The sequence below is a fragment of the Temnothorax nylanderi genome, unplaced genomic scaffold (assembly GCF_030848795.1).
Source record: "Temnothorax nylanderi isolate EJ_2023f unplaced genomic scaffold, tnyl_v1.0 TNYL_tig0019_pilon, whole genome shotgun sequence".
NCBI lineage: Eukaryota > Metazoa > Arthropoda > Insecta > Hymenoptera > Formicidae > Temnothorax > Temnothorax nylanderi.
This window is the reverse complement of record NW_027249081.1, coordinates 437,285-451,847: the sequence shown is the minus strand read 5'-3', so window position 1 is coordinate 451,847 and position 14,563 is coordinate 437,285. Positions and strand designations below refer to the sequence as shown.

Genomic DNA, 14,563 nt, shown 5'->3' with positions numbered 1-14,563 from the left:
TTAAATCTGCTTTTTTGAGAGTAATAATGGAGCAGGCTCGTACTAATTATCGTTTGTTTAATAATGTAATGGCTGTAGAATTTATCGCTTAATAATTGTTGATTTATTTCACTGAAATTAATTTTGGTAATAAATTGATGTTTGGCCGGCGATAAATTGTCGCGCCAAAAATTAAGACTCTAACTAAAATAAACTCCGTTTCTGGTGAAACGAAAAATTCGTTTCGTCATCATTAACGTCCGAATAAATTGAACTGCGAAATATAGAAACTGAAAATGTTCGCTTTATAGTCGTATCCTCCCGTAAGTTTCCCCCATTATCTTCCGAACATAATCGGAAAGATAAATTAATACGATCGAAATTAAATCATTTAAAAGGTAAATTCTGGTCGAGAGGTAATGCTCGTTCAGAAAATTCCGACTGATAATTATTTTCTGATCAACGCGCTACTTCTCCTTGTTGAGAGCCACGGTCCTTGAATCTCGCATTCGCGATCTATTCGTTTATCGCGCCAACGCGCAACGATGTTAGCGAGATAGCGATTATTTTCGTTGCGCCACCGCGCCGCAAAATCGATAAAGCCGATCGGCATACCTGGCGCGCGGTGGCCGCCGCGATAGCCTGGATATCTCGCCCGTATTTTTAGATAAAATATATTCGATCAGGCGTAAATATATATATATATATATTGACGTCGTTAAGCTCCGTGGCGAACATCTGGTCTGCCTTCTTCCCCGAAACACCTCCGCTCCGATCCGTCTTGCTCCCTTTTCCCTCGCTCGTAACTAGTTTCCTTTGAAAACGCGACGGCATTTCCTTCCTCCTTCGCCTACCTGCCGCAAACTCGCTCTAGGCCGGTCGCCAGTTTCTGCGCGTCTTTACGCACAGATCATGTAAACCAGGGTTGGGCGTAAAATAATCTACATGTATAAATGTAAACTATGTTTAACGTGTCATGCAAACAATGAGTATATAATCCATGGATTATTCATATTTTGTCAGAAATATCGGAAATTTATATTTTGTTTGCAATTTTATTTTCAGTTACCATTATTTAGTTTAGACACAATTTTTAGCATGCCAGGCAAATTAAATTAACAGATTAGATTAGATCAGATCAGTGTAAATAATAATATTTCTATATTAATATCATATATCTTTTATATTACTGTACAGTTAATTAATAAATTATAACTGAAATGCATCTCTAATTTAAAATGCATTTAGTTTAAAACTATTTTTTATTTTTTAGGACTGTTTGTGAAAATACAGTTTGAAAAATTAATGAATTAATCAATCAGTTAGGTTAGGTTATATGCAACTCATAACAATTTACATTGCTTACGTTGTCTACATGAAGAAGATTTCGCGCAAACATAACATAAACAATCCATGTATAATAGATGTAATCTTGAAATTCATGGCATAACACTTTGGTATGCTTGGGTTGTCGCACCAACATGTGTATTTAGGACGAAGCTACGAATCCGTATGTTCATACATTAACATTACTAATTAATCCTTCGAAACGCTTCTTGTCTATAGACGCGTTCGTCGACCTTTGACATCCTCCTTCATGTGTGTATTTGCTTCCGTCAGACATTCCGCATACTTGTTATTTTAAGCGTTTAGCAACAAATTTTGTCAGGAACATCCTCGCCGTCTTTCTCATTTGTTTTCAAAACATTGAATAATTTTGTCGGAGACAATACAGCGTTCGAATATACCGCATCCTGATGTTGTATAAATAGCTCCAAAAGTAAAATGTATATTTTACCTGGCGCTCGTACGAATTATTGTTTATTTAATAATTTGATGGCTGTAGAATTTGTTGCTTAATAATTGTTGATTTATTTCATTAAAATTAATTTTGGCAATGAATTGTTTGGTAACGATAAATTGTCGCGCCAAAGGTTGAGATTTTAATTTAAATAAAAGGGTTCGATTTGTGTGGTCATGAGGTGTAATTTGTTATTTATAAGATATAAAATATAGATAACATAAAAAATGATATCATCGTCACGATATTCACTCGGTAACATCGTCTTGAAAGTAGATTCCTATTATATCAGCGGTTAATGAATTTCTCTCCTCTCTCTCTTTCTCTCTCTCTCTCTCTCTTCTCAATCTCTCAATAAAAACACTACATACATAAAAATATCTCTTATTTTATATACATTTTTTTAATTTGTCATGTAGAGATATTACAGATGATATTCAGATTAAACGAATTTATCCTGAATTGTAATTATACACCGATAGCGTAACAGCTAAACTATAATTACAAATGACTTATAATTATATAAAAATATATTAGAGATCTTTAAAAAGTCGAGATTATTCTTCGATTTACATAATCTCTATTTTGTCCCAATTAAATGTACTTACGTATGATTAAGACAATTAAGAGATTAGATCCTATTTGCTACAATAAATAAAATTAATTTGGCGAAGGGTTTCACGGAATTATCGATCAGTCTATTTTCTTCTTAAAGACATCCTGACTGATTACCGCTCGCCAGCATAGTTTCTTGAGCCCATACATTATCAGGATTAAACTCAGTATATAAAATATCGCGACGTCTATGCTGTAATAATGGAACACGCTCATGTACCTGAAATATTATATTTAATTTACTTAACTTTCTCACTTTATCATTTGATCGAGTACATCATTTGATAAATGTATCTACTATCTAATAATATAATTTAAAAATTTACGACGAATTTAAAAGTTTGTTCTCTCGCCAAATGTTTGCTAAGAAATAATAAATTTCTGTAGAATCTACAGTTAAAAAGAACTTCCAACAGTTCTAAGATACTCTGTTTTAATTACTAAATGTTTAATCACTAAATATTTAATTACTAAATGTTTTCAAATTCAATTGTCAATGAATCTTTCGAAACCTGCTAGTTGAATTGTTTGTACAGTACTATACTCAAACGAGTATTTTTATGCATGTTTATTACAAGGAATCCGTATATCTTGTAATAATAATTATTTGAAAAAGCGACATTACCTGATTGAGCTTTTCAAATGGTCGGCTCCGCCGTGCTTGGCAACGTGTTCTACCCACCACGTGGCCAATTCTCTGGGACCGATCGGAAGGTCACGTAGCAACTCGCTCCTCTTCTTAGCCGCCTCTCTGTACGAGTTATTGTGAAGTGCGGCGACTTTAATTATACCTTCGCGAAGCGCACTGATTGATATTCCAGCCAGATCCATTACCAAAGCGTAACCCAGTTTCTCTATGTCAAACAAGTACACGAAAATGTAGCGATCTTGTCGTTAAACGACTAATCAATTATCGTAAGACCTCGCGTAAGACAGTTCTCTTCGCTTCGCGTGCAAGTTCCATCTAAGATTACAGTCTCCATTTTCGAGAGACACTCAAATCGGAGAGTTTTCCCCATCGCTCACATTCACTCACTGTTTTAACGAACGATCAATCATTTCTACTCGGCTTTTCCATCATTCCTTTCGAAGAGCGAATGCTTCTCAAAAGCTTCGACGATTATTCTCGATAAGCCTAGCAGGCCTAAAGGCTAGCGAACGCGTTTTTAGAGATACGGGAGAAAGGATTTACCAGCTTGTGCCGCGTTTCCATCGTGATCGCAGAATACCGGTAGGACCAGGGTCGGCGCGCCGTGATAAGCCGCCTCGTGCAGAGACAATAGGCCGCCGTGGGAAACGAAGGCACGTAACTTAGGATGGCCGAGCAGCTCCTGCTGCGGCCACCAGGCAGCCGTCCTCACGTTCGCCGGCAGATCCTTGATCTTGCCACCGTCCCACTTCCACACGACGTTATACGGAAGCGTGGAGAATACCGCGACAAAGATCTGCAGCAGTGCCTCCGGCATTCCGGAAGCCCGTACCGACGATCCCATCGAAACAAACACAAAACCTGCAAGAGTTCGACGTTGCGGTACGTTATTGCACATTTACTTGAGCGGCGAGTCATCGGAAAATGGAAAACAACCGATGCAAAATTACCGTCAATCCGTTTGCTACGGTTCTTATACGAAACGCCAGAAGCATTGCTAGGCTTAAACAATAATATTTTACACCTACTTGATATCTTCGCGTTATAAGAAGAGTCGTTAGATCTGATAAAATTCATTATGGAACAAACACATATGTAACAAGATTCAAATTAAAAAAAAAAAAACTTGTATAAGGGAAAGCTATGAGAGAAAGAGAATACAATTATGTGGTACCATAAAAGTTTCGAATATCGTCGTTTAAACAATTTTGCTATGCGATACGAAAGTTTTTGGCCTCTCAACTCAATTAGCGACTAGATGTAAATTAAGAATGACGTAAATCTCTCGCGAAAGAGAAATGCGAAATTATGAAATTACCGCGTCGCAAAAAGGATTCTAAGTCGGAACTTAATTGCATCGCCGGCCTGCAGTGAAGGCACGCCACGTTTACGACGTTCGACAAGTAGGGCACGGAATCGCCCACGCTATAATGACTGTTCTGCAAAGTCAGGGGGACCTCCATCGTCAGGCTGTGCAGATCGTCGGGTATATGATTGCCTGTCAAAAGCAAAATATGACACGGTCATTTGGGCTATATAATTATCTGATTATAAATAAAGATATACGATATTAGCATACAATTAGCGGCATCGACATAATTCGACGAATCAGCGGGACGCGAAGACCGTGGTTGATTTAATGCTCACCGAGGTATCTCTGGAGCGTCGGCTGAAGATAAATCGAAACCGTGAACCAGTGCATGATCTTTAAAGTGAACAGGGCCGCTGTGTTCAGGACTCGCTGAAGGAAAGTCATGTCCTGCGTGATCGCTTTACCGAAATACGGAGTCACCGACCACGGTGATGGATTGCCCTGTCGCATAATGGATCCGCTGTACAGTGCCACCTGCAAGATAACATCGCGTCGTTCTCATTACTCGTTAGCTGCAATGATGCAAAGTGAAAGCAAGTGGCTTTAATGATGCAAGGATATCGGTTTTTAGAAAAGGACGAAATCGGCGGTGATCCGCTCCTTTTCAGGTGAGGGACCTCGTTGCTCCGTTATACAAGCTCGTTTTATCATTACGCGTCATTCACGTCATTGAACGAACAAATGAGAGAAGGAAAGGAAAGGAGAGAAAATCGATAGAAACTGGCCAACGCGTTTTGCTTAGCGCTTTTCTAAGATAGCTTTAGTATGAGAGACATGTGTAGGCTTCAAACGTGTGTTTGAAGATGAGATAACTTTACACTTTGTCGTATTAGTTACACACGAATGAACAACATGTTGTTCCGGTGAACCGTTTACTTCTCAATTACTCATACGCGGAAACATTGGGATACGACAAATAAGTATATTTTTTTGCACTTTGCGCTTGGAATAACTATGGTGGATATATATAATATTTATATATAACTTTCTTTTCCTTGTTATTATATTTTCGTAGAAGAGACTAATTGTAAGAAAGAAACTTTATGCCATTATTCTCTTGAGAATTGGTTCGTTTATAACAAGAATCCACTTAGAGATATTTAGAACTTTGTATTCTAGAGATTTATACGAAACTTCTTTTAAGAAATATGCAGCTATTTAAATATTTAATTACTTACCGGAAAATACAAACTAGTTATGCAAAAGTCAGTTTTTTATTTATATTTAAAAAATCACGAAATCTGGCCATAACGGCAACCGACGCAGATAAAGTATAATATCCTTGCAATGTTATATCATATATATGTATATTGTATCATATATTATGATAACTGAAACACACTTTAAGCAAACACTTTGATAAAACTGCGATAGAGCTGCGTGTGACTCTCTATCGCCGATGTGATTTTTACACAGGTCGACCTAACACAATATCGTTTATCCGCTCGAGTAAAAGTTCGAGTTGACTGTTATCGCGGCGAGAGAACCGGGACGAGCTGTAACGGGAATTCGGGATATTGCGTAGGGTCCCATCGCGCTTCTCGACTACGGCCAAAAGCATATTACCGTGTTCAACATTATCGTCGGCACGTTCTCGGCGTGGAGGATTCCCAGCATGCATTCGGGATAAGCGCCGTCGAGGACCGCGACGTCCCATCGGGCGAGCGGATCACCGTCCGGTCTTCTCATGCTGGCTATCGACGGCGCGTCTTGCAGCAACGCCTCGCAGGACTCCCAGGCGTATCTCATGGCGTCCCACGGTGATACAGGAAGCTCGTTCCGGAACCTGGCGCCCACCAGGTCCCACTGAGCCGTGAAATTCTCGACATAAGCCTGTGCCGCAAGACACGAGAGGTGAACACGTGCGTGCGGCACAATACATAAATCTATTGGCGCTCGCGCGATCGTTGGGTCAGCCCGGAAACTTTCGACTTCCGCGTCACGATATTATATCGCGAAACTTGTTTACCCTCCGAGCCCCGAACCTCCTCTTCAAAGATTAATTATTTACCGAGGAAAGAGAACTCGTAAATATTATCGTACGGTTTTGCAAGTCTTTCTTTTTAGCGTAAGCTTCTTTGAAGGACTAAACTCGAGCAGAAATGAAACAGGTAGACAGAAAAGGAGGCTTAAATCTTAAAAACAGAGATTTAAAAAGAGAAGATAATGAATGCAGATGGTACAAACAGGCGGTTCTGGTAAATTATTCAGTGTGCAATAAAATTAAATGTGGGTCAAGGGCTAAATTGGACGCGGGAGAAAGAAATTACACGCGCGAGGTGCAGTAAAAGTCCCGCGAAGCGGTTCAGAATCCTTCGGAGCATGGGGAGACGGACGTGCGTGATGGATCGTAAATCACCTCGAGGATCGACGGTACCAGTTCGTGAAGACCATTATTTGCCGCGGGACCGGGGAAAGCGCTCAGCAGCGTGACGTTGTGCCCTCGCGACCTCAGACTCGTACCAAGGGCGACGAAGGGTACCGTGTGGGACTTGGTGCCACCCATAGTGGCCATCAAGACGTTGTAACCCAGCAGGGGCTCGATCAGTAAGCTGAGCCCCAAAAGGAGGTGGTGAAGACCAAGTCGATACGCGACGCGCGTCATCCTCGAAGTATCAGCTTGCCGTTTAACGAATTTCGATTAACGGAGATTCTCTTCCTCTTGCGCGCCGTGGCACTCTTACGGCGGAGTCTCGAGATCGTCGATGATCCCTCAACGGAGAAGGACAATCGTCTCGCGACCCGGCATCGTTTCTCTTTCTCTTCCCTTCTCCTTTCTTCCTTTTCGTCTCTACCACGAACGATCCCTGTCACGTTTGAACGCGCGTCGCCTTCGTCACGAACTTCTTTCGTGCATCGGCGAAGCGAGAAACGGCCTGAAAAATCCACGACGAATTCGTATTCTCCTCGGAACGTTTCCGGTCGGGTAAACGGGATGATGCTCGGCGGGAGAACGGATCCCTTACGCTCCAGTTCGCGGCGGCGAACCGATGAATCGTCACCGTTGATCACCCCGTGATCGTTTTGCGAGCGTGTCGCGTCTGGTCGCTGCTTGGCTGCGTCTTCACGATTGCGGACCCTCGCATCCTTCGTCACGTATCTCTCCGCGTTTCGGGAATCAACTCGCTTGAACCGGTATAGATCGGAACTGCTAAAGTTCGGTAATTAAAGCGCCCGTGGTCTTTCGAGACGGATAAATAACGGAGGTCAAGCCTTATTCGAATAAAAGGCTCATTGTCATTCTAATGCACACCGTCAAAAAGAAAAACACTTTTTTTAAGTCTGTGATTAATCGCGCACGTCTCTTTCAATTCTCACTCGCGGCAAGCAAATGGCTTCGAAGACGGCTCTCCTGTTTTTCGTTCACAGTCCGTTAATTTTACTCATCCAATTTACCGCTGGTATTCTTCGCAATAGCCTTCTCCAGCACAAAGTTCCCGTCAATGGATTCTTTTGATATTCGGGTGAAAGATTAGCCGTAGATAATCTTTTCTGATCTTCTATTTCAGTCGAGGAAATATAAATTATCGATCATGTAACGAAGCGGCTTTGGTCAATTTCCATCTCTTTCTCGAGATACTTTGTGTAAATGCCGTAAATAAACTTGTTTGCTGTACGCGAATCTGCGTAACAGAAGCAGACCTTCGATATCTTTCCAAGTATACTGAAAGCGTTTAACGAAGCGTTTTTAATGAAGGAGTTAAAGTTTGCAATAGAGAAGCTTCATAGAGCTTAACAATCTTTAAACTTTTACTTACTCTTTTTAATATCTATCCGACAATAACGGTCGTCAAGTGCCATTAAATAAAACGAGAAAATTGTTGTTAACTTTATAAAGATAACGCTATCGGATTCGCTTAACTTTTTTTTACAAATAATGTATCACGTCGCTCTCAAAGGAGACAAAAAGGAATTTAAGCTTCACGTCTGATTGTTTTGTTCCGATTGTTTCATGTTCGACTTCGATATTTCCTGTCTAAAGTTCTGCCGAGTGCATCTCACTTAAAGTATCTTCACTCCGCGCAGAGCATCGTGAAGTATTACTCTGCGAAATTTCCATTTGTTTTCCTAGCGGTCCTTTATACCTCTCGCGCAGCCTTGCGAAGCGCCGTCGTAAGAGGGACGGTTCAACAAAGTACGCAACCCGACGATTCCTCTTGCTTTTTGCTCCTAATAACTCGACAGGAGCTTCTTACGTTCGTTGCCTCTCGCAGTCTTCTTCTCTTCGGGGATCCGTTCCTTTCTCTCGTGAAACTCGCTCAAAGTGCTCCCTCCGATCCGATAATCACTCAAGAAGAGCAGCCAGCAAAGAGAACAATGACACACAACTTTTCGCTCGGAGGACGCTCGACTTTTTAAACGTTGTTTTACCAAGTTCTCACGAAGTCGTGTGTCGAAATTCGAATGTCGGCAAGAGACCGCCCGTCATTTTGTTCAATTATATCTTTCCCTTTCTCCAGCCAGATGAGGATCTCTTGATCTTTCCTTTCCTTCCTGACCTTCTTTGCCCCTTCACGCAATTTCTGGCGGGAATATCGTAGTCGTTAGTCTTGATCCTCAAACTATACAGGCGCGGACGACTTTCACTAATAACGCACGACTCGTATGCACGATCGCCCGTCGCGATAATCCGATTCTGGGAGTCAACAAATCGATGCCGCCTCTCGTGTTAGGTATCATTTGTCTTCATTCAAACTTTCGAGATTGAGATATTTCTTAGCGATTCAAAGTGCTCATACACTATGTAATATTTTATGAACGAATCTCGATACCCTCCAGATTGAGTTGTGTACAGTTAATTTGTTATCTCTTTATTAACCGTCGGTTTATCCAATAAGCAGAGAACCTGTACATAGTTATACTTTAATTTTCTCTTAACGCAACAATTTAGAACACTTCTACCTGCAACAACTTATCATTGAATCCATTCGCGTCTCGCAAAAAACTTGCTCGATCGCACCACGCAATTTCTCTGTCAGGCTGTTCGAGTAATCTCTTTAATTAATCAAATTATCGATTTTAATAATTACATATTTGCTGCAGGCATTAACGATACGAAAACTTTCGTAATAAGGTATCGTGAGAAGAGCAAAACTTTGATATGCCGTCAATTGGCAAACAAATTCAGTCAACAAGAACCGCACAGCCGCAATATCCGATGTACCTGGCCGACTTTTCATCGGCCTCCTTCACTTTTTCCGTTCGTCGTTCCGATCCGTCGGCGGATTTTCGGCTCGGCCGTCCAGCGACTCCTCCGTCCCGTTGCGTACGTTTACCGCGACGTGCGTCGCGATTTTCGCGATTCTCGCCCCGAAATCAGAGCGGAATTGGGATCGATGTATCGTAACTCGGAAGCGCGGACCTTGAAAGCGGCGACGGGCACTACTCCTCGCTCGCGAAGCTCGCGTATCGCCGAGCGTGAAAGTTTGACTGTGCCAGCAGCAGCTTTAATAATCAGCTGAGCTCTAGAGAGAGAGTTTTGCCTCCCACCAAAGACGACGTTCCTCGTCGTCGGTCGCGCGTCCGAGGATGTTTGGGCGCACCTGCCACTCGGAGAAGTAGACATCCAGTAAACATCTCGTTGACTGCGACATTTTATAATTGTGTGGTTTGCCAAACGCTTGTCAGCGAGATAACGAAATGGGGTTGTTGTATCCACAAAATTACTTTGTTAAGTAATGCCTAGTTGCGTTTCCAGAATGACGGCGAATCATGGACAATGCAAGCAACTTACCGTTAAAGATTATTTATCCGCAAATTCGGCAGCCAAGGATCAACAACATTATTTTGCTTAATGTAATGACATTATTTGTTCTATTTCAGAAGATCGTGAAATTCATAAAACTCTTCCACGTATATCGTATGTATCTATTAGAGAAAATTGTCTTTTTTTTTGTTTATTTGGCGATCACAACTGACTCACCAGAGCGATGCGCCTCTCTCTTTCTCCATTCACCCGATTCGCATTGATTATACATCGCATTTAATTAGATGATTTGGTCATTTTTTTAATCTCGAATATCTCCATATAACGAGTTCGGTGTTTTATCATTTCTGCTGGCAAATATATCGAGAAAAATCAATTCATTTAATGACAGGATATGATAAAATCGATCTTGTTTGTATAATTTAGAAGCGTTCGTGTTCTAATTAAACGTAATTTTATTATTGACGCTATAATATGAAAAATTTGTACAGTTTATACATAATCTCATGACTATAATTTTACTGATCTGACGTAATCTTCTACTTGGAATTTTCCGATTTCAATACGTAACGTCTCTATATTACTTCCGTTGCTATTCGATATATTGCGGAATTATGATAATTTACTGTTATGCAACTTGTGATGCGCTCGCGATTCCGTCATTTCGAAATCCTTATATGCTCCACCTGCTATTCTCTCGGTCAACGATCGTCTTTGACCCGGAAACTGTAATATCGGGAGTGTAAGTGTGCGATATTGCGACAAGGATCTCACAAACAGGAACAAAATAGCAAAACTTAAAGAATTAGGACAGATTTCGCTGGTTCGGTTACACAACGTACCGTGTAGGAATAAATTTCACTCAAATGGTGATTTGTGTGCGATATTGATTTAATTCAAGCAACATCTAAGATTAATCGAACTTTATCGACATTGTCAATTAATCAATTTTGAACACGCCACTAGTAAAACTTGAATTTGTCCGCCGACATGATTTTATATTATTACATTATTAATAATTATTGATCTTATTAGATTATATTTTTATTATTGTATTATAATATATATTCTTATATTATTATTCTTTTTTGACAATTGTTTATTTAAATAATAAAATGCTGTTCTATCGGTTTCCAATGTGCGTTGGTGCGTCCAGCGATTTTCCCTATTAAGCTACATATAAATCAGCGAATATCCTGTCATATCCCATCATTGATCAAATTTATATTCTACTATCTCTTTGCACGCGTAACATAATTATTAGATCGCGCGCGCGGCGTGATGCATCATCGCGTGAATCCGTGCGATTAGAGCCACGTAATTGGACTCGCTTCGCGAATTAACCTGCCAGAGTTCTCGCAGCCTCCCCATACCAAGCCGGCTCTCACATCTCTCATGGCTCTCCCATTTTACCATTATATTTATTTGCGAAGTAACCGTGTTCCCTTCAAGGCTAATTTTCACGCGGACTGCGGAGGGCCGTACGGTCGTGTTTCACGGATCGTTAAATCGCCAAATTGCCGCAAAACTCGATTTTACGAGGTCGGGGCCAGGTCTTGCGCGCACATACACAGCGAACCGAAAACTAAACGTCCCTGCGTTCGTTGAACGAAAGGAAACGCTGTTTTTCTTTTTTTCCAACTTCGAGCCGACGCGACGTGCGCGTCGAGATATTCGCTGATCTGGACCGTTACGATCCAGGAAGCCGATGTGATGCTGGCGCTATTTACTCTTTCTACGCTATCCTTTCTAGGCAACCTCGTGCGAACGGTCTTTCACGTTGTGAATCGAAGCGAGATTTAAATATGGAAAAAAACAGAAAAAACAAGTTTGGTTTAGCAGGTTTATCGCAGACATTATCGAGACAAGATCGTGGAAGAAAAAGCAGATAAGGCAAGGCTAACGATTTATTTCGCAACATTTAGTAGGTTTAATTTGTATCCGTAGAAGAGAAATAATCGATGAAAGCATTCTCGAAAGTCTCGACTATACCAGAAAAAATTAAATAACGTCGTATGTTAGTAATATGCAATTTACGTCATATGCACTGTTACGCGATGTGCGAGTTGTTACACTGGGAAAACCAGGATATTTATAGACAAATATAATATTAGCTTAATCTGTTGCAGCCGCATGGAAGGCGAGGTAGATGCGAAATATTTGTGTGATTCACTATCTACATAATTTTATTCCATGTCTTCCCGAAACATTTGTTTATTATTCGAACCTTTACATAATCGCTGCAAACACGAATCTTAAATTAAAAATAAAAAATCCAGTTTTAGATGGTTCATTAATATTAATACGCGAGAAACACTATATTTTAGTCCTAATATCCTGGTTATTTTTTACATTACCTACAATCATCTCGTCAGTCAGATGATTCTCTGATTATTCCTATTCTTCGTTATCTGCATTTTTATGCACGGCGCGTCCATTATCGCTGCATAAAATTTGCATTATTATACTCGCCACATCCAGCGCCGCGTAAAATCGTAATGACATATTCGCTGGTTTACGTGGAGGATCAATATTCGATTACCCTCGAAATCTGTATTACGTATTACACATACGGTCGCCACTTTTTTTTTTGTTACACTTTCGATGGAATTAATAAATTGGAAATGACATTAAAATTTAACGTTGAAATTTGTGCTCTGGCAGCGAGAGTGTCCGATGGCGTCACGACTCTATGAAGTTTATGCATTATTCATGTTACGATATTCCCTATATGGCGAATATTACTCACATTTAATATTTTTTTATATTTTATTCCGCGCGGGATGCTTTTTTTTTTTTTTTTAAGAGAACTTACGATGACCGGACAACACTAGGTCTTTGATTTTAGCTCTTTGACGGCAGAAGCTGTTTGACGCGTTTAATCGGCCGAAATTTAATTAACATTCCGTGGAATCGGCGGTTCCGCTGCAACAGACGGAAAACGCCTCTGATCGAGGCAACTTTCTAAAATATCGGAACCGCGCGGGAAGAGTATCGCCGGAATATCGTAACGAAAAAAAAACAATTTACCGGCACTGTTTGCGCCACTCACTGCACAATTTCCGCCATCAACTTTGTTATTTTCAATTTTTCGTGCGGAATCGAATTGCGCGACGGATTGAATTTAAATGGCCAGGGAAGAAAGTCTCTCCTTCCGGATGTTCACTCGGGCGTTTTATTGTCAACCGTGGCGGATCGCGATTTTTGTCTGTCGCTTCACCGCGGAAAAGCCGTCGACGCGCGGCTTGCGTAACGAACCGGACTTTCCCTCGTATTGATCGGCAATTTCCGAGTAGACAATTCATATTTGAGCGACACGTGGTACGCAGCTTCCGTTTATATTGCATATCGATTATTATTGGTAACTGCGTATGCTCGATATACCGCGGAACGCTGCGGAAATACTTCGATATACCGCGGCTGAAGATTGCCCATATTCTGGTACATTCACGAGATTACCAGCGACGTTATTATATTATCCTGCGATTGCTATAATATTTTAACGTTAGTAATGTCGTTCGACATGATGTACATTATTCTGTACATCAGTCATATATCTTTAGTATTATAGCCTCGCTACGCGAGATTATTTTGTGAAATTTATATTAATGATGCAATATGAAATATGCTTGTTATGAATATATAAATTGAACGTGAAGGAATTTTTCAAGAGCGTTAAAAATGGACTTTTCAAATCCCTGATTTATGTTACCTCGTAAAAAAAGAGAAATAAAAGAGGGACGAAATATAAAATAAAATACAGAGAGAAACGAGGGAAATATTTTCCTTTCATCTCTTCTAACGTGAAAACATAGCTCAAATATCATTTGTAAATAAAGTGGAAATTTCGTCGATATTCTAGCGTTATCTCTATGATTTCTCTGTAAAAACTTTCTCTTCTTATAAATGCAATTTTACGCGAGATTATAAAACATTTCGTACTACGTAATATATATTTTATCGTCATCGATTATTCACACCGTCTATCAACGGGATTAATCGCTCCTTATCGAATCTTGGCGGAATTAGGCGCGGCGGCATCCGCATATTTCATTACAGCGCGCATGGCAGCGCCTTCGTTAACCGACGCCGCCTCCGAAAACACGTTCTTCTTTCCTCGTTTTATACATTCACGGCCGCTCTATCTGGGTGATATCCGGTTTCGGATATCGTTTTCTCGCGCGGAGCCCCGTCTCGAGTTTTCGGCGCTTACCGTAGAAAGTGACGCGCGCCGCGGGCGACTCGTGTCGTGAATTCTTCCACGTGCCCATTTGTTGTATGCTCTCTCGAACGCGACGCTAGGAACAGGTTGGACAATAATCAACTATAGAAATAGAAAATAATGTTTTCCATACCGATCGTTAATCGAGATGTGATGAAATAAACCTGAAGACGTAACAAATCTTTTCGTGAGAGATAGGTTGCATTCCGATATTCACT

The 14,563-nt window shown here is 40.7% G+C and overlaps 1 protein-coding gene across 1 annotated transcript; it reads right to left on the bottom strand.

The window, feature by feature from the left end:
- Positions 1 to 2,148: 2,148 nt before the first annotated feature.
- Positions 2,149 to 10,468, bottom strand: Ugt50b3 (UDP-glycosyltransferase family 50 member B3). Its single transcript, XM_071699612.1, has 7 exons — positions 6,776 to 10,468; positions 5,983 to 6,249; positions 4,692 to 4,890; positions 4,363 to 4,542; positions 3,588 to 3,905; positions 3,021 to 3,249; positions 2,149 to 2,615 (listed from the first exon to the last, which is right to left on the bottom strand). The coding sequence occupies exons 1-7, from the start codon at positions 7,019 to 7,021 to the stop codon at positions 2,474 to 2,476; spliced, it is 1,581 nt and encodes a 526-aa protein (XP_071555713.1). The 5' UTR covers positions 7,022 to 10,468; the 3' UTR covers positions 2,149 to 2,473.
- Positions 10,469 to 14,563: the final 4,095 nt, after the last annotated feature.

Bases quoted from the DNA above. Each gene is read 5' to 3' on its own strand.
- Ugt50b3 (XM_071699612.1), bottom strand. From the start codon at position 7,021: ATGACGCGCGTCGCGTATCGACTTGGTCTTCACCACCTCCTTTTGGGG. The intron at 6,250-6,775 runs GTGATTTACGAT...CTTGCGGCACAG, and splicing joins TGGTACCGTCGATCCTCGAG to GCTTATGTCGAGAATTTCAC. The intron at 3,906-4,362 runs GTAATTTCATAA...GAACTCTTGCAG, and splicing joins AGAATCCTTTTTGCGACGCG to GTTTTGTGTTTGTTTCGATG.